Here is a 19088-nt window from a genome sequence, read left to right as displayed (position 1 = left end):
CTTGTCTCAAGTTTAAACTGAGGTCTCCTGAAGAATTGTGAATAAAACCAAACTGAACCAGGTAACAAATAAAAGGGGGAAAAATACACACTAGAGTCAATGCAGCCAAACGCACGCAAAGCCTGCCACCTCCTACAAGAAATAATTTTTGCCACTGATTTGCCCACTAACCACATAACTGTCCTAAACACAAAAACACTTGAGATTTTTTTTTTTTTCTTGCCCAGAAGTGGTTTCTGAAAAAGGATAAATGCAGTTTGACATACATAATTTAGTTTGCAACCGACCACGAAGGGGAGAAGCTTGGCAGGGTGGGGGTGGGGGTGGGAGGAGGGGTAGGCATGTATATATATATATCCACGCTGTAACAATCTGATCAAACGCCACTAGAACAGCTGAATCCTTCTGAAACCCTCAAAAGGCTCTACAGTCTGCTGCAAAGTTAAAGGTTCTTTTTCTCCTCCTCCCACTTAACTGACCTTACCCCATCATCACCTCAACGTTCTATTTCACCTTACGTTCCTAAGTGCAAAGGTGCTCGGCAAATGAAAACTCGGTAACACCCTGACTTCTAACTCTGGCTGCAGTCCTTCTGCAGAGACTCCTCAGGCTGCAGAGGGCTGTCGCCTTCAGAATAAACAAGGTTACGCTGCAATGTCAACAGAACACTTTGGGGTCAGTGCAGCGATCCGTCAGTCAAGCTTCCAGATTTCTCTCACAGTGGACAGGGCCGCATTTCTCAGAGGGGAATCAAGTTTTGTTCCACTCATCACTACCACCAAACAGCATAGCACAGGAGGAACTCGGTGGTGCTCATTACCAAAGACAGAAGAAAGCGGGTGTAACTGCCAATGGGCTGACATTAGCAGGAACCTCTGGTGAAGAGACTTAGCTCAATTATAAACGCAAAGTCACTAGGGATTTTTAATTATTAAAGAGTAAACCATATGCTAGAGTAACAGAAGACAACTCCGTAATCAAGAATGGCAGGAAATGGTAGTTCTTAATCTGTTTCTATTCTTTGACACTCTGAAGACCTCTTCCTTCCAGAAAAAGTTATATGCAAACTAACAATACATTGATAACAATGATGTAGCTAAACACACTCCAACTACCAAATTCCAGTGTTTACATAGCTACTTAGGAGATATATACGTATATCTATATGATACATATACAATATACACGTGAAGTTTTAGATGAATACCAGCTTTGCTCCGGACTTGTTTTGACAAACCACTTACTTTAAGTGTCGATTTCTTTAACCATAAAAAAAATGTCATTAATCAAAATAGACTTAGAAATGCCTATGAGAAATGAGGAACTATTATTTATAATGACAGTAATTCTCTTTGGTTTGATGGCTCTTACAGAAAGCACTCAGAAAAAAAGATGTGGCCAATGCTGGTGATAGGGGCAGTAGAAGTAAATACCCTGCTTTGTTTTTCTTTACCCCCCAAATAGCCAGTTTAGATATAATGAAACATGTACTGGTCCAGGCCACCCATATGTATAAAGAAGTTGTACCAAAGCTTTTCAAATTTATAAATCTAGGACATTTCATAGACGTCAAAACTTTAAGACATTACAATATTCTACTATGAAAGCCTAAATAAATTTAAAAAGAAACAGAATATTGACTCTGTCCTCATCCTAAATCAAAACCATAGTAACAACTTGGTCTAAAAAAAGTGAATGTCAAGACCTACAACCACATCAGAAGGTACAGCTTATGAAGGCATTTTCTAATTAAAAACAAAACACAACACAACAGACATCTTTGCATTACGGAGATTAAGTACTAAGTATTACATATTTTAGCACCAAAAATAATAAAAGGATTTAAATACTATCCTAGGTTTAGAATTATAAAAATCTGACTTTTAAAAAGATCAACACAGATTCGCTTTTTCTATAAATGGTTCCAAGCAACACATACCATGATATTTTCCAAATGCTAAGTGCTGTAGCTCCTCCCTTTCAGAAGTGTCTTAAATCAGTCTTCTTGGAATGGCTATGGCCAACACTGAAGTTCAAGTTTTAAGTCAACACCCTCACTACTGTCGTATAGTGTATACTGTGATATGGAATCCACACTATACGACCTTCCAACCATTCTCTACCCCTTACTCTATGCCACCCAATCTCCATGCTGCTGCCAGATTAATCCCTCTCAAGTACAGGTCTAAATCATATCACTTACTTGAAGAGAGAGAGAGAAACAGAGAGAGACAGAGAGAGAGAGAGAGAGAGAGAGAGAGAGAGAGAGAGAGAAGCTTCAGTATTTTTTCTCCTGATTAGCTAAAATCCCTAGCATCATTCTAGCATTCAGGACTCTCAAATATATTCCTAAGCTTCTTCCTCACCCTATAGTCAAACCAAACTGCACTAGGCCATGTTTCCCATATTTTGTCTTGGCTCATGTGGCTCGTCTTGCTTCCCTATTCCTTCCTTCACAGGCCCATCTAACTTCCCAGAAGCTCAGTAATGCTTTGCTGGATGCCCTCAGGTGCACAGTTTCCCCCTGTGGAAACCTCAAGGCTCCCGTCGGATGCAGTGGCCTGGTGTGAGAGCTGGAATGTAATGCTCTTCACCCTACAGATTCCAGGATAGTGGGGCCTGTCCTACTTACCCTTGTCATCTTGAAACCTGCCTCATGACTGGGAACTCCGATTCCTTCGAAAAACAAATGTCTAAGGAGATTACTGAGGCCAGAGAAGCATCATATTAAAATGTCGGTTTATGGTTTATAGAAATATCATTAATATAAAAGTGTCCCATCCATAACAGATTATGTTCCAATTCACCATTTCAGTTCTTTGCAATCTTGCAAGAAAAGAACATTAGGCCTCATATACACAGCATAATCTGTTTCAGAGAACTGGTTTTTATCCATCCAGTTAATTTATTTATGAAAGGAAGTTTCTAAGTCTTTAGAAGGTAAAGAAGATACCAGCTTTCAGGTTGCTATTAACTTGGTTGACCCTATCTTAAAGAACTCTAGAAGAGCAAACTGGTGAATACATGAGTAAAGGCACTGAGAAGGTGGGCAACTTGGGCCTGTGGAAGGAACACTGGGCGGCAGGAGCCCTGGATTCTGCATGTGACGTGCAGCCCAGCTCATTCAACTTGCCTACGTCTGGTTCCTTCACCTGTGAAACAAGTGAATTGGATTTGCTGAACTCCAAGATCCAGTTCTAACACTCTGCGCTTCTAGAGGGCCAACACATGACTTCCTGGGTAATTTCTAATGAGAAATGTGGCAGAAAACAGTAACTCCCTGCCATATTTAATCTCTCAATTTTGTGGGGAAAAAAAAAAAAAGAAAACCAAAGAAAAAAAACTTCACAGATCAACCTAAAAAGGCCCACATGTTTCAGGGTTATTGCATTTTCAAAGAAATCTTCAAGTTAAAAAAAAAAAATTTAAGACAAACCACCCACAAAAAAACAATCTATGAGGACTAAGAAAAATAAATCTAAGAAAAACAAAACTATGCCCTCCAAAAGACCTCATATCACTAGTAACTGCTAAGTAACACTTTAAAAAAAAAATGAATTTCCTGTTAGACATTTAAAATGCCTAACAGTTAAAAAAAACCTGTCAGGCAGGCAGTAGGAAGGAGTGGTATAAAATATTTCCTTTCAAGTTGTTTCTGGATCTCTAGTCTAACAAAATAAACTCAGGTTCCAACTACAGGGAAACGAAATGTAAAAACTTCAGCATCCCCGGCACAGTGAGAAGCCAGCACACCAGGATACGTGCTCTGTCCTGTTAGCCTAACTTAAACTCTCCAACAGATGTCGCTGCACGGGCTTTCATACAGGGGGATTCGTGTTCTTCCTCAGTCAACCTCACGACTTGATTAACGTGAAGCCTCTCAGGATAACTTTCCAGGTTTTTCTTTTGTCTTAAAGGCTTCAGACAGGCGGATTTGAATGTGAATCCTCAGTTTAGGTCCTCTCAGCTTCCAGTTTGGACTTCTGAGTTCAGAAGTGCCACCACGGTGCTGGTGGCTTGACCGTGTCAGTAACTAGGGGCTACCACACTCACCTGGAACAAAAGCACTTTACTAAAAGAGCTCTGCAGGTGTTTTCCTAAGATGCTGGAGGGAAGAGGAAATGTTTTCTAGAAAATACTAACAATTAATTGAAATTGAACCTCTATTTCCCACCTCCCCACCCCAATCAAATTGAAAAAAACTATCAAAACACAGGACCTGGACTCTTCATTACATTATCGCTAACTCTGGATTCAGCTGATGAGTCTTACCTTCTGATGCCTTGATCACATATCCCCCCTTCTTCTCACCGGGAGGCACATTCAGGAGCTGCATAATTCTGTCAAGTAGCCCATGGATGATCTCAAATCCAGGATTCTTGTTGTAATAAACAGCACAGAGGTGCCTGTAGTTTCTTGCGCCTACATCTGAAAAAATAAAAGAATTAGACACAAGGCCATGGTGACCATAACGTAAGAAACTCCTATGGGGCTAAAAAGCATCTTTATGAAACTTAGAGCTAAAGCAAATACTTAGAGTAAATTGGGGGGGTGGGGTGGGGAGACCGTAAGTTCAAAGAGTCAAAATTACATTGTTTAAAGCATATACAGGGACACCTGGGTGGCTCAGTCAGTTGAGCGTCTGACTCTTGATTTCGCTCAGGTCATGATCTCACGGTTTGTTGAGTTCAAGCTCCGCATCAGCCTCTACACTTTCAGTGCAGAGCCTGCTTGGGGTTCTCGCTCTCTCCCTCTCTCTCTCTCTGCCCCTCCTCCACTTATGCTCTCGCTCTCTCTCAAAATAAATAAATAAACTTAAAAAAAATGTTAAAAAAAGCATATACATTGGCTGGAAAACTATGAAGCGATTGCTTCTCGGCCTTTTGGCTAAGATCAAGTGGAAAACTGAAGCGAAGAAGGGAGTAACTATCACAAAAGTTAGGACAGTGGTTGTTTTAAGTAAAGAGAAGCGATAAGATGGGGAAGAGCCTCACAGGACGCTTGAGATACTGGCAATAAATATTCTATTTCTTAGTTTGGATGGTTTATAATCTTTTCAAATCATATGTTACATATATTCTTCACAATTAAAACATGAAAAAAAGCAATATAGGAGGACAAGAACAACACTGATGTAAATGTAAGCCAAAAAACTCTCCACACAGGAAACAGAATGAAGAGAAATATACCTAAATGCCAACAGAGATTCTATCTGGGCAGAGATCATGTTTACCAAATTTCAGCTATTTTCCAACTGTTCCTTGATTATACATATTATTCTACTTTGAAAATCAGCATTTCCAAAATATTTTAAGAAAGATGTGCAGCAACCCAAATAAACCCTGACGGTGAGTGGATAAACAAAGTATGGTTCATCCATATAGTGGAATACTACTCAGCAATGAAAAGGAACAAACCATTAATAGATGTGACCACCTTCATGAATCTCAAGGGCATTCTACTGAATGAAAAAAGCCAGTCTCAAAGGTCTACATACAAGGCCATTTATAGAACATTCCGGAAAAGGCAAAACTATAGCAACTGAGAACAGACAGTGGTTGCCTGGGCTTAGATGTGGGGGAAAATGTAACTCCAATGGCACAACGTGGGGGTTTAGCGGCAACAGAGCTGTTTTGTGTCTTGTAGTCATGGTTACAAAGATATGAAACTTTATTAAAACTCCTTTTTAAAAAAAGTGCATGGCATATAGAGGTAAACTCAAATTCAACAGTGAGCATTGAACTTGAACAGATACATATTCACTTGTGGCCCTTTAATTCTGAAGGAGACTGCTGCTCTAACACAAACATCGAATGCTGACTTCATTTTGCTATTCAAATTAGGGACAGAGAAAAAATAAAACAATGTCTACCTGGGGGAAACTGAAAAATAATCTACTTTATATTCTCATGGAGTGAGCCAAAGTTCTTCCACAGATTTATTCCCATAGCCACGACTGACAAAATACAAAATGTCTTCTACCTTCCAGATATCCAAATAAAACCTGGGTATTTTAAGACACTATACGACTAAAGTAATAAAAAAGTGAGCACATAAATGGGATGAAAAGGAAAACTCACAACTGATTACTATGTGCCAGGTACTTATTAGTACCTATCATTCTTCTATAATCTTACTTAATTTTCAAGACAATCATGTACAGTGGGTTTTATTACCACTATAAAAGGGGACAGGAAAAGTTAGATGGAAAAACAAAGGCTCAGACAGATTTTACCCAAAATGTCAAGCAAACTGGCTGGAGCTAACTAATTACATAGCTAATAAGCTATAAAACCAGGATATGACTGGGAGGGTCTGGCTCTAAAACACAGGCTCTTTCAGGGTGCGTGGGTGGCTCAGTCGGTTAAGCATCCGACTTCAGCTCAGGTCATGATCTCGCAGTTTTTGAGTTCGAGCCCCACACAGGGCTCTGTGCTGACAGCTCAGAGATTGGAGCCTGCTCCGGATTCTGTGTCTCCTCCTCTCTCTGCCCCTCCCCTGCTCATGCTCTGTCTCTCAATAATAAACATTAATTTTTTTTTTTTTTTTTTAAACACAGGCTCTTTCTAGTAAACACTGCAAATGTTGAAGTCTCTAAAGGACTTAGAGATTTCTTAATCTCTGAAGCACTTAGATGAAAACATACAAGCTTAATACAGTCAAAGATGTACGTTCTTAAAATGGTTTTAAGAGGACACATTTTAGTATTCTCATGTGTTATTTGTCAGAAGTCCTTCAACTGAAGTTTCAAGCCATCAACAATACTGTAACTCATGGAAAGAAAGCGTATTCGAAGTGACACTTCTGACTAAATACAGTGAAGAAATGACCATTCTTGCCATGTAACATTTCTTAGTGCCCACTAAGTTCAAGGCACTCTAGTCTATGTATCCCTGGAGGGAGAAGGTCAAAGCCAGCACAAGGCCTGCACAGACTAAACCCTCAACAATTAATTTCTGAATAAATGAATAAAGCCCAGAAAGGGGACACACACACACACACACACACACACACACAACAATTAAACGGTGCCAGGCCCAGACAGTGGGCCACATTCTCAGTCCGCACAGGAGCCAGCTGCTGGAGGAAAGGAGTTCTTCACTGTTGTCATTCTCTATCATTTCTCTTTGTGAGAATAAAGGAATTTGGTATCTAAAAGCTATAATTGAAGGTGTAAGAATAAAAACTAGTATTAAGACCAGGCAGGCATAAAACCTCACTAAACCAACCACATGCATAAACTAAAATGAGGGGCCTGATTTCTCCGTCGGAACACACACACGCACACGTACACCCGCATACTCCCTGAAGGGAAAACAATGCAATGAAACAGAACTAAATTATCCCTTTCATATTACTGACTTGCTCCTGGGTATCTCTGCCATGTGGTACCCATTTCTTAGTGTCACGTGCTTCCACTTTAACCCACAGACATGTATTCCAACTACTTTGTTGTTCCACTTTTGCTGGGAGAGAAGAGCCCAACAGTAATGCCAGCGTTCAGAGAGCTTAGCAACATAACCTGAAGCTTTGTTTTGGTAACCTCGGTGCCTTGGAATACCTCTTTCCTGATCTCCAAACCACGTAAAACTTAACTTTTCTGATAAGAGGAGCAACATCTGCTTTAAAGACTTCGAATTAAGAAAAAGCAGGTCGCGTGATTTTGATGATCAGAATGATGAGCTTACAATAAAAATTACATGCCTTAAAATTATATTCTATTCAAGAAAGGTTTCAAGATGTTTGCATAACACACGTACACATACACAAATACGCTATGTATTTTTAGATTCAATTTTGCAATATTTTTAAGAAAAGCCACAGATTTTTAGGGCCTTATACTAAACCCACTGTAAGAATTAAACTATTTAGATGGTCCTTCCAACTCCCGCCACGGACTGGCCTTTTCCTCCACATCTCCCCAGTGCTACCACTCCCTCTGGACTTGCTTCCTCACATCTTGCTAAGATATTCCCTCTACTGTAGCCAAATTGAATTAAAGGAGGAAACGACCACATATTCGGTTCCACCCATTCCTCCCTGGAGAAACCGCCAGGTAGAATAAAATTCCATCTCCTAGTATTTTGCACCAAGGGACCCTCTTACATCACAGGAAGTTCCCTGACTACATGCCGCAAAATAAGAACTATTTAAATTTCATGCCAAAACAAGCGTTTGTTGGAAGTGCCTCAGTTCTTCATAACTCCATTAACAGACCTCTTGTGTTAGGCCATCAAACAATTCTGCTTCTTCAATGGGCCTGCCAAGTATGTCAGCCTAAATTACCAATGCATTTTGCAGACTTCAAAGTACTGCCTGGAGAGGCTGATCTAAACCACCCGAAAGAGGGGATGGCTGGCTACAATTCTAGAAGCTGAAAGAACATGCCAAATGATTTTTTAAAAGAGGAGGAAAAAAAGTGGTACATGATGTCCCCCAGTAAAGAACTATTAGCTACAACTCAAATTATTCAAACAGGCTCCTGCTCAGTGTAGACCGTCTCTCACCACGGTACGAAAAATAAGAAGCAAATTACGGGTGTTAGGTTATTATATATGGACAGACTGTAAAAGGGCAGAGTCTTCAAGGGAACAATTCCGCCTCTATTCTCAGACTCACGTAAAGGCCCAAATACAGATGCTAGGAGAAAGCCTACTGAAAAACCAGAGGTCGACACTGAGCACTGAGATTAACAGTCTGGTCAAGGCAGAAAACAAAATGAAGCACCTTTGTTTTTAATCCATTCCACCCAATAAATTTCTTTAATACTGGTACCCAAGAGACTATAGTTAATGTGGCAAATTTTGCATATCTCCTGAAACATGTCGATGTAATATTAAATGATTCACAAGAGCTACAAGAATTATGTGAAGACCTACACCTTAATACCTACCTGACATAAGAAAACAGGAACATTTACACACTGGTGTTAGGGCTGCAAGTTTATAAAAAAAATATATATTTTTTTAAACGTTTATTTATTTTTGAGACAGAGAGAGACAGAGCATGAACAGGGGAGGGGCAGAGAGAGAGGGAGACACAGAATCTGAAACAGGCTCCAGGCTCTGAGCTGTCAGCACAGAGCCCGACGTGGGGCTCGAACTCACGGACCGTGAGATCATGACCTGAGCCGAAGTCGGACGTTTAACTGACCGAGCCACCCAGGCGCCCCAAAAAAATCCTTTTTGGAAGACAATTTAAGACAGCAAAAATTTAAGGTGCATACCTATGGACTAATTCTATTTGTACAAACACATATTTGTATAAGGGTACAAGGATACTCATTACAACAGACATGTTAGCAAAAACCTGGTAGCAATCTAAATATTCATCTTAAGTCTGAACAAACTATAATACAGCCACACAATGGAATATCATATAGACATTAAAAAGAATGCAATGGACAGAATGTGTTCATAGGCAAAAGTACATGATAGGAAAAGCATAATTCAATTTTTTAAACACTAGAAAGTATTTATATGTATCTATGGCTCTACAGAGAAATGTAAAACACATGATTGCATATGCACAGGAAATATACAATAAGAGTGTGTGTGTGTGTGTGTGTGTGTGTGTATACATTGTAACAGCATATACACACACACATATACACATAAAACTATAAGAGTAGGATTAGGAAGAAGTTGGATATGTGTTTTGTTTTTTATTAAATATGAAAAATAAAATTGCTCTTAATATGTATTTGTGAAAGTTCTTAAAGATACTACAAATTTTAAAAACAGAAACCTTAAGGGGCGCCTGGGTGGCTCAGTTGGTTGAGCATAGGACTTCAGCTCAGGTCATGATTTTGTGGTTCACTAGTTCTAGCCCCATGTCGGGCTCTGGGCTGACAGCTTGGAGCGTGGAGCCTTCTGTGGATTCTGTGTCTCCCTCTCTCTCTGCTTGTACTCTGCCTCTCTGCCTCTCTCTCTCTCTCTTTCTCTCTCTCTCAAAAATAAATAAAATTAAAAAAAAAAAGAAACAGAAACCTTAACAGCAATTTTCCTTAAAACTTCTATATTAACACACCAAAGTATGGATTTTTTTTTTCTTTTTTTAGATAATGCTGAAAGCCAAAACATAAATGTGAGGAGGAAAAAAAAATCTATGACCTTCTCAATGCATGCAGGAAAAAGTTATAACTGTGGGTTGCCTTTTAGTTAACATAAACCTGGAACAGATTTTTATCTATTAAAAAAATACAATATGCAATGCATGACAGAGCACATTATACTCACATTTGCAGATTTTAACTATGTGGAACCAAACACACTAAAATAACTTTCCATATTAAAAATGATGTTATTTACAGTTAAGATGCCATCATATAGGGGAATGATGCTACTTCAAATACTGTCAATGTTCCTTACACCCATATTTTTTGAATTATTAATTGGAAATTCTACATGCCAAAAACATGAAGTAGTAAAATTAAATTAATCCAGACTGATGACATAAGCTTTCTTCAGAAAACCACATTCCACATGTGGACGCTAGATAATCTTCCATTATTTGATGGCTGCAGAATTAATGAACAATTTCTCAGAGCTCAAGTATTTCACAAGCTCATAATGAAAACGCCTCTATTGAGCTCTTTATCAAGCAAAGAGTTATAGAAAAAACTATAAATATCTGGCCGCCGTATTCAGTAGGTTACAATATAGACAGATCCACGAACGGTACAGAGGAAGCTGGAAGAACAAACCAAATCACGGAACAGTGAATTAGTTGTGTTCTACACAGCCTTGGTGGCCCAAGGAGGAAAGAAGAACAAGAATCTCATGTACTGTGATTAACGCTAAAAGAGATTCTGGATTTCCACATCTAAACAAGTCAGGGTCAGAAGATCATTCCGATTTAGAAAAGCTACGGAAGAGTGCAAAATTTTAGACACCACTTGAACATTCGGGGGAGGGGGTGGGCGGGGGCAGAGAAAACACAGCTCGTACCAGGACTGTAACGATGCTCTGGAGGAAGTAGGAGTGGTCTGAGCAAGAAGTGAATGAAGGCTTTGAGCGAGCATGCTTGCTCGGGCAAGCGAGGTCCCCGGAGCCCTCCCAGTGTTCAAGGGCCTGTAACCTGCTCCATCTACCGTAATATTAAAGCCCCAAAGCCTTCAAGTGCAGTAGCTCAAACTCAAGTGCGTGGCGACGTGATCATCAGGATTCTCCATAGATGTGACTGAATCATGCTAAACCTAAGGCACCTTATACCCTTTACGAAGCCAAGCCAAGCCAAGCCATCTTGCTGAGGTATGGTTTCTTTTAAACTCAGACTCAACCCAGCGATGTGTTCTCTACCGCCACTTCAGTGAGCTTCTAGGCATTTTGGCAGCTTCAGTGACCATCATGAAATAAACTGTGATGGCAGAACTCAATCTGCTTTTAATAAAAAGCCAGAATGTTGGGCTTTGCAAAATCCAATTGCTTTTCTGGGCACAAAGATTAGCCCAAGTTAATTCATAAGTAGGTCCTGGGCTCCTCTAAAGTAATTTACTCTTGGGACGGCTGGGTGGCTGTCGGTTGAGCATCCAACTTTCGATGTCAGCTCAGGTCATGATGCCAGGGTTGTGGGATCGAGCTCCACGTCAGGCTCTGTGCTCAGAGTGGGGCCTGCTAGACATTCTTGCTCTCTCACTGCCCCTCTCCCGTGCCTGCTCTCTCTCTCTCTAAAAAAATAAATAAATTTACTACTTTGTTCATAGTTTAGTTTATATAGAGGGAACTATGAACAACTGAAATCAATAACTCACAGCAGCCTGATTTGATAGCTTCAGGGTTGCTTCTACCGACTTCCGTAACACAGCTGAAAATTCACCCCACACCACAGTCTGCATTTAACTTCATTCCAAAGACACATGCCATTCTGCCCAAAAGGGATAAATCCGCTTAGCTGCTTGAGTCATGACTAATTTTTAACAATGGTGCAGCAACTTTGGATCCTACAGCTCAGTAAATGCAGTGGCTGGCTCAGCCTTAAAGAGCCAGGATATGTTGGACTCCACACTGAAGTCTTAATATTTGAGAAGTGTGTCTGACTTAGTTGCTCAACAGGAAGCTAGCCTGATAGTCTCACAACATGGACGGTCAGTCAGTGAGTCCACACGAGCAGAAGAAAGTGTCCAATGAGGTCAAGAATGAAAACATTTCATTTGCTCTTACAGAAACGTAAGAGTACAATATGTACGAGAGTACCGGAACACAGGGCGAATAAAATTGGTGGGAGGCATATAATAATCCAGCACAGATTTCTTCTTCATTTCCATTGAGGAAGATACACCTGCCTATACAAAACTGACATGAGGCTGGAATTCGGGGTTTTACTTAATGTTACAAAACAAGTCAGTGGTGACTGTCAATCCTCCTCTGTGCTATCAGGATCCCTTGTACATTCCCTTGGAGCACTATGTATAAAAACCTATTTACGGGGGGACACCTGGGTGGCTCAGTCAGTGAAATGTCTGACTTCAGCTCAGGTCGTGATCTCGCAGTTTGTGGGTTCAAGCCCAGCATGGGACTCTGTACTGACAGCTTGGAGCCTACAGCCTGCTTCGGATTCTGTGTCTCCCTTGCTCTCTGCCCCTCCCCTGCTCGCACGCACACTCTTTCTCTTTCTCTCAAAAACAAATAAACATTAAAAAAAATAAAAAAATAAAAACCAGTTCATCTCCCTCAAGACTGGCAACTCTTTCTCTTATATTCCAAACAGACCCTGCAAAGAAAAGGAACTCGAAGACTCTTCGGGGGCGCCTGGGTGGCTCAGTCGGTTAAGTGTCTGACTTTGGCTCAGGTCATGATCTCACAGTTCGTGGGTTTGAGCCCCACGTTGACAGCTCAGAGCCTGGAGCCTGCTTCAATTCTGTGTCTCCCTCTCTCTCTGCCCCTCGCCTGCTCACACTCTGTCTCTCTCTCAAAAATAAATAAACATAAAAAAAAACAGACTCTTCTACCAGTGCAATGAATGAGATGGTCTTGTTTACTCTTGCCATACATCCCTACCTTCTGAACTTTGGGTACAGCACCCCCCGCTAATGAAAATCTGGGATGTTTTTATATTACTGGAAAAGTTCTCTATCATTTCATTTTTGATACTCTAGATTTTTCTTCTTCAAAACAGTGTGACTATTTAGAAGGAAACGGCTAACTCCGACAGAAAAAAATGCTTACTGGCTTGAAAGGCAGTAAAAATGTATGTGCTCAATTCACTGAGGAGAAGTGGCTGATGAATTACTGAAAAGAAAACAACATTCCTGTTTTTAAGTAAATAACCCCCCCCCCCAGTACATTTTGGTTTTTCATGCCCTAAAATAAGAAGATAGAATACAACAGAAGAAAACCCAATTAAATCAAAAGTTAGGACAAAAACGGAGCCCCAAGGGCGGCAGCAAGGTGACATTAACCCTTTAATGGCTGGACGCTTACAAGTCATTCTCATGGACAATCACCACAGACCAGGACGCTAGGTACCTGGCCTCAGGGACTGCTAATACCCCGCCAGTAAGAGCAGACACCAAAAGGTGCCTATTACACGGCCAGAACTTTTCAAAACGCAAATTCATGTAATCCTTACAAAAATCCAGTAAGTGCAACCATCATCCCCACTGCTACAGATGAGAAAACAGGCACAGGGAGACTGAATAAATTGTCGGAGGTTGAGCAGCTCTTAAGTGGCAGAACCAGGACTCAAACCCCAAAACGCTGGCTGTACAGTCTTGAATCCATGGAGCTGAGCTGCCGCCGCTACAGGGTCCTCTGCGTACCCCCAAATGACAAGCAGGGGGTCCACCTGCACATACGCAGAATAATCCATCAGGAAAATGACTTGCTAGGATAAAAACTCCGGGTCTCCCTCAAGAGGAAACCTACTCCAGAGGGTGAACTTACTGAGCACGCCTCCCTCCTCTCATTCCTCAAACCCCACTGACGGAAAAGGTTAAAGACAATAAACCAGAATGGTGCGAGATAACAGGCCAATGTCTTATCAGATGAAAATGGCTCCACGGGGAGAACAGCACAATAATCACAAGTAAAAACCGGAATAAAAGGTCTGCTACAGAGATGAAAACTACTCTTTCTGATGACACGAAGTGTAGCAGAAATGCAAATCGGAGGTGACAAGTATACAGACTGACTTTCTGGGGTTATCGCCAGGGCGATGTGTTACGTGACGGCCCAGAGCGCTAGCACTGAACAACAGCTCGCTCGCTCTCAACAGGCGGCCTTCTCTCCAAGCGTGGTCCTCGCTTGCGGAGTGGAGTCTGTGCCTGGGCCTTCCCAGAAACACATGAAAGAAAAAAACAGCAGAGACATCCCTACCAAGGGCTGGACCACAGCCAAGCGCTCTGTGCTCACAGCGAAAATGTCCTCGCGGCAATCGTGGGGACCTCAGCTGGCTCCTCACCCTCCAGACTCCGAGCCGCCTGCTTACAAGTGTGCCCAGCCCTGAAGCGCCCTGAGGGAGCCCCTGCCATTAGGAAAGAGGCCTACCGCTGAAACAGTATTACAACACTTTTGAGGAAACTTAGTGTAACTGACCTAATCCTATACACATCTGTAAATAGGTTGGATCACCAAGGATCAAAACATACAATTCAAAGAGCCAAGACGAAAGGAAAGGAGTCAAAATTAACAGAAAAACCTGACAGTGAAATCATAACAAATTCTCAGTTATCTGTACCGATGGAGGATTTGAGGCACAAGAACCCTCAGAACTACTTAGAGCCGGCACGGAAAATGTTTTGATTTCTACCACCAAAGAAAACTGACACACCACCCAAAGAAAATGCTACGCAGACTGATATTAAAATAAACTTTTATTCTCTAAGGATATATGCACAGAAACCAAATTCTGGCCTTAGCTTGAAGTCCAAAACTTATCCAGCCTTGGGCAAATTAACACTTCCCTGTCTTAATTTTCCTATATATTAAGCATGGACAGTGTTTTTGGCCCCATCTGCCTCAAAGAGATGGATTAACAATCAAAAGAGAAGAAGTATGTTTAAAAAGATTTTGAAAAGTATAAAGTACCATCCAAATGCAAGGTGATGCCGTTAGCCGAAGACAAGGCTGCACACCGGGAAGTCGATGGAATCCAGCTTCGGCGGAAGAGTTTGCTACAAAAGGTTCACATACCGTCGGCACGGACGTGCCTCTCTAGTGTCCATTTCCTAAGATCAGCTGATTTACAGCCAACGGTTCTCAACTACTCTGGGCGGTCAGAACAACTGCCATATGATCCGCTCCAAGAGAAACTGAGGAAAAGGCCTTTGCTGGTGTCAACAGATTCAAAAGAAAACACGGAGTTCTGCAGTCTGGGGTGAGGCTCCCGAATAGAACACAGGATCTGAACAGTTAAATCCAGGGAACCAGAGAAACACTGCCAGCAGCTCAGTCATTTGATGGCACCGCTCACCAAGAAATGATCTCCTATGCAGCTCCAGACCGACCTCAGTCTGAAGACAAAAGTCTGAATAAGACTGACATCCTTGGCAATCAGGTTTAAGCACTAACTAAATACAGGTTTCTTCAGGAATCTCTGAGTTCCAAACGGTGGACCAAGCAACTGGCTGTACTAAGAAGTCCAGACGACACTCGAGACAAAACCTGGTAAAACGTGTACAATAACTAGTACAAGAGTGACAGTGAACAGCCACTGCTAACTACAATGGCAAGGTATCAAGTACCTTAAAATGACATGCACATAAATCACAGGATATAAGGAAATGTTCCGTAGTACTTTTTTGAATGTTTCTTTCTTTTTGAGAGAGAAAGAGACAGAGCGTGAGGAGGGGAGGGGCAGAGAGACAGGGAGACACAGAATCAGAAGCAGGCTCCAGGCTCTGAGCTGTCAGCAGAGCCTCACGCGGAGCTGGAACCCACGAGCCGAAGTCAGATGCTTAATGGACTGAGCGACCCAGGCACCCCTCAAGTTGAGGTTTTAACAGGGTTCTTCATAAATGTTAAGTTCTTTACGATTTGCTTTCCATTTAAAGAAATAAGAGAGCAACTAAATATTTGAATAGCTTCCTTGGATGGATTCATATCAATCATGAAAACTAAATTTATGAAACAGATGGGGAAATTTAAACACGAGCTGGGTCTTCGATGATAAAAGAGTGTGGCTTATTTTTTAAAAATCAAGAGTGGCCTCTGTTATCTTTTAGAGATACATTATCTTCTAGAAATACATACTAAAGTGTTTGCTGATGACATGACAGGATGTCTGGGAACTACATCAAAAGAACATGGGGAAGCAGGCTGGAGTACAAACAGATGAAAGACTGGCCACGTGCTGATAACTGCTGAGCCGGGTGCTGGATTCATAGGGGTCATCATACTGCTTACCTTTTAATATGCAGGTGAAATTTTCATAATAAAATGCTTTCAGCGGGACTAAAAGGGGACTTGTTCTTACCTCTGCTAGAATCTTTTACTACAATGTCAGAGATTTCAAACAGTTTCAGAGGAAGGGGCATCTTCCGATTCGCAGCTATGGTCTTTAGGAGGCCAGGAAGAAGGGTAGTGCGTGCCACCTACAGGAGAACACGTGAAATTGCATTGACCGAAGGAGAACCAAACCGACCTGGTGACAAGGCCAGAACTCAACAGCTTCACAGCAAGACTCTTCTGGAAAATGCAATGCCTAAATATCCAAATCATTTTTAATTTTCAATTCCAAGACAAAAACTTAAAATATTCTGGCTTCCAAACTTAAAAAATGAAAAGTCACAAAACTTGATCCCAAAATGAGAAACAAGTATTATAAATACAATGCTTGTATCTAGGATTGGTTATTTAAGACTTCAAATATATAAATTTTCATATCCTGCTTTATTTTATAAAGAAATTGAAGGAGATTACAAGAAACCCAAGTATTTATATAAGTTAAATCAGAATCAAATTCTTAAAAACCAAGACCAGGGAAAATGTAAATGCAATTAAAATACCATGACAACGAGAAAAAAGAACACAAATACGTAAGCACTAAAAAAAATTATGCAGTTGCTATGGGCAAGCTGTGACTATAGTTTTCAGCTTCGTAGCCAAAGAAATACAACCAGACATCCTAGTTCTTAAAAACAAAACAGCTTCCCTACTTCTGTCTCAAATAAATTTCTCATTCTGAGCTCAAGGAGACAGGTGGGCTTTTGATGCATCACGTGACCAGACCAGTTTTATGAGCAGGAGTAGGAAACCGTCATCAAGAACGTGGGCTCTGGAGTCAGACACCAGCACTGCCATCCTCTGCCCAGACGACTGCGTGAGCTCACGCTGGTTTCTCGGCTTCCAATCCTGCTACCTTACGGTCTGTTCTCCACAATGATCCTTAAAAGCTCAAATCAGATCAGGAACCTCCCCTGCTCAAAAATCTAATAGGTTTCCACCCAACTGTGAATAAAACCATGCCCTACATGGGGTCCTTGTATCTAAATCCGGCCCTGGCATCCTCTCCAACTTCAATACACGCTGCCCCCAATGGGCGTACCGGGCTTTGGCCACACTCCGTGGAAGAGCAGACTTCCACCTCAGGCCTCCACGCCTCCTCCCTACCTCCACTTCATACGTTCTTCCTCTGGACTCACATGTGGCGGCCTTACTTTCTTTAGGTTTCTTCTCAACAGGTCCTCTCCCACAAAGGCCCGTCTGTCCTGACCACCCTGACTAAAACAGCAGCCCCTCTGAGATCCTACAGGCGTAACAGTAATAAGCCCCTAAGACTTGCTAGTAGAATGTGTGTTGAGGAAAGAGAACGGATTTCCTATCAATCTCACTCTCGCAATTGCTGCGAGCAGCCTCAATCTCGGTGCTTTTCTAAATACTGCTCACGTTCGCGAATGGAGAGAAAGTGCCCAAGCCAATCAGAAACAAAACTGCAGTGTTAAAAGAAAGCTTAACTTACTGTAATACAGACAAGCTTCCTGTGTAAATAATTTTTCTTAGGTTCCCCCCCCCCCCCCATTTTACAGATAAGCCTTATTTGCTTGTTTAGAAACTCAAACGGCAATACAAAAAGTGAAAACTGAATCCAATCAAACTTCTACATCTACCTACCGACATACTAGAAATGTAGGGGACCAGTGGAACGTATTCCACAAGATCTTAACTGTGGGAACTCTACAGGACAAATGACCCCGTTTCTTCAACAAATAAAGTGAAAGGGAGAGAGGAAAAGACAGAGATGGCTAGAGGAGCAATCTGTAAATTAAAAAGACTTAAGAAACACATCAACTTTGTACAAACATTTGAATGCCAAATCAAACTATTAAAAAACTTGAGACAACTGGAAAAATGTGAACAATGATTGGCTACTTAAGGATACTAAAGAATACTATTGCTGACTTGGGGGAATGTGGTAACGTTCTGTAATTTTGTTTATAATTATAATAAAAATTTACATGTTTTAACTAAATGACATTTCTTCTTATATCCATTCTCTAACATCTCTGTGAGAAAATACCCCCAAATTAAGAATTATGCAAGAGAAAGAATGGGCTTAGACAATAAATGGGAGTTACAAGTCCACAAACAACTTTACATTTAACCATAAGCAAACAGAAACCTGTCAGCCCCATGAGTAACGGTAGGATATATCTGCTAGTAAACCATGAGTAAACTGCAGAATCTGTCGAATCCAAAAGACAGCCTCTCATCTAATGTATTTTATGCAGAATTATTGATTCTGAAAGTGTGCTAAACCACTACTATTTATAGTGATATTTAATGTGCTTCTGATTTGTTTTCCTCCCACTTACATAGAAAACAGAACGTAAACCTAAAGAACATTACCTCATCTTACATCTATCAAGCTTGATAAACAAAACTGGGAGAAAATGGAAAACCTGGAATAAACGCAAATAAAAACCCAGTTAAGATTTACTGAAAAATCCCTGTACCCAAATGATTTTGAGTGTCTCCTATTAAAAAGAACACCATAAGAGAGAGCAGTAGAAAAGCTAGTGGGCCTCAAAGCAAACTTATGATCACAATCTTTCCAAATTGGCATAATTCTTCAAAGTTCTGACACTGAGTACCGAGAAACAACTCATGTACTTGGTGCATGTTATTATCAATTAGTTCTTTAAACAGCCT

General features: G+C 41.0%; 1 protein-coding gene across 1 annotated transcript in view; it reads right to left on the bottom strand.

The window, feature by feature from the left end:
* The window catches only part of FARSB (phenylalanyl-tRNA synthetase subunit beta), a 71919-nt gene that overhangs the window by 21347 nt on the left and 31484 nt on the right, over positions 1-19088 (bottom strand). The window contains exons 15-16 of the mRNA XM_019445802.2: positions 16414-16531; positions 4273-4428 (exon numbers count right to left, since the gene is read on the bottom strand). Of these exons, the coding sequence (XP_019301347.2) occupies positions 4273-4428; positions 16414-16531 (274 nt within the window). The remainder of the gene's footprint in view (positions 1-4272; positions 4429-16413; positions 16532-19088) is intronic.

This window comes from Panthera pardus, unplaced genomic scaffold (genome assembly GCF_024362965.1).
Source record: "Panthera pardus isolate Hobbes unplaced genomic scaffold, ASM2436296v1 HiC_scaffold_10, whole genome shotgun sequence".
NCBI lineage: Eukaryota > Metazoa > Chordata > Mammalia > Carnivora > Felidae > Panthera > Panthera pardus.
Note: the sequence above shows the minus strand (reverse complement) of the source record. Positions and strands in the feature narration are given on the sequence as shown.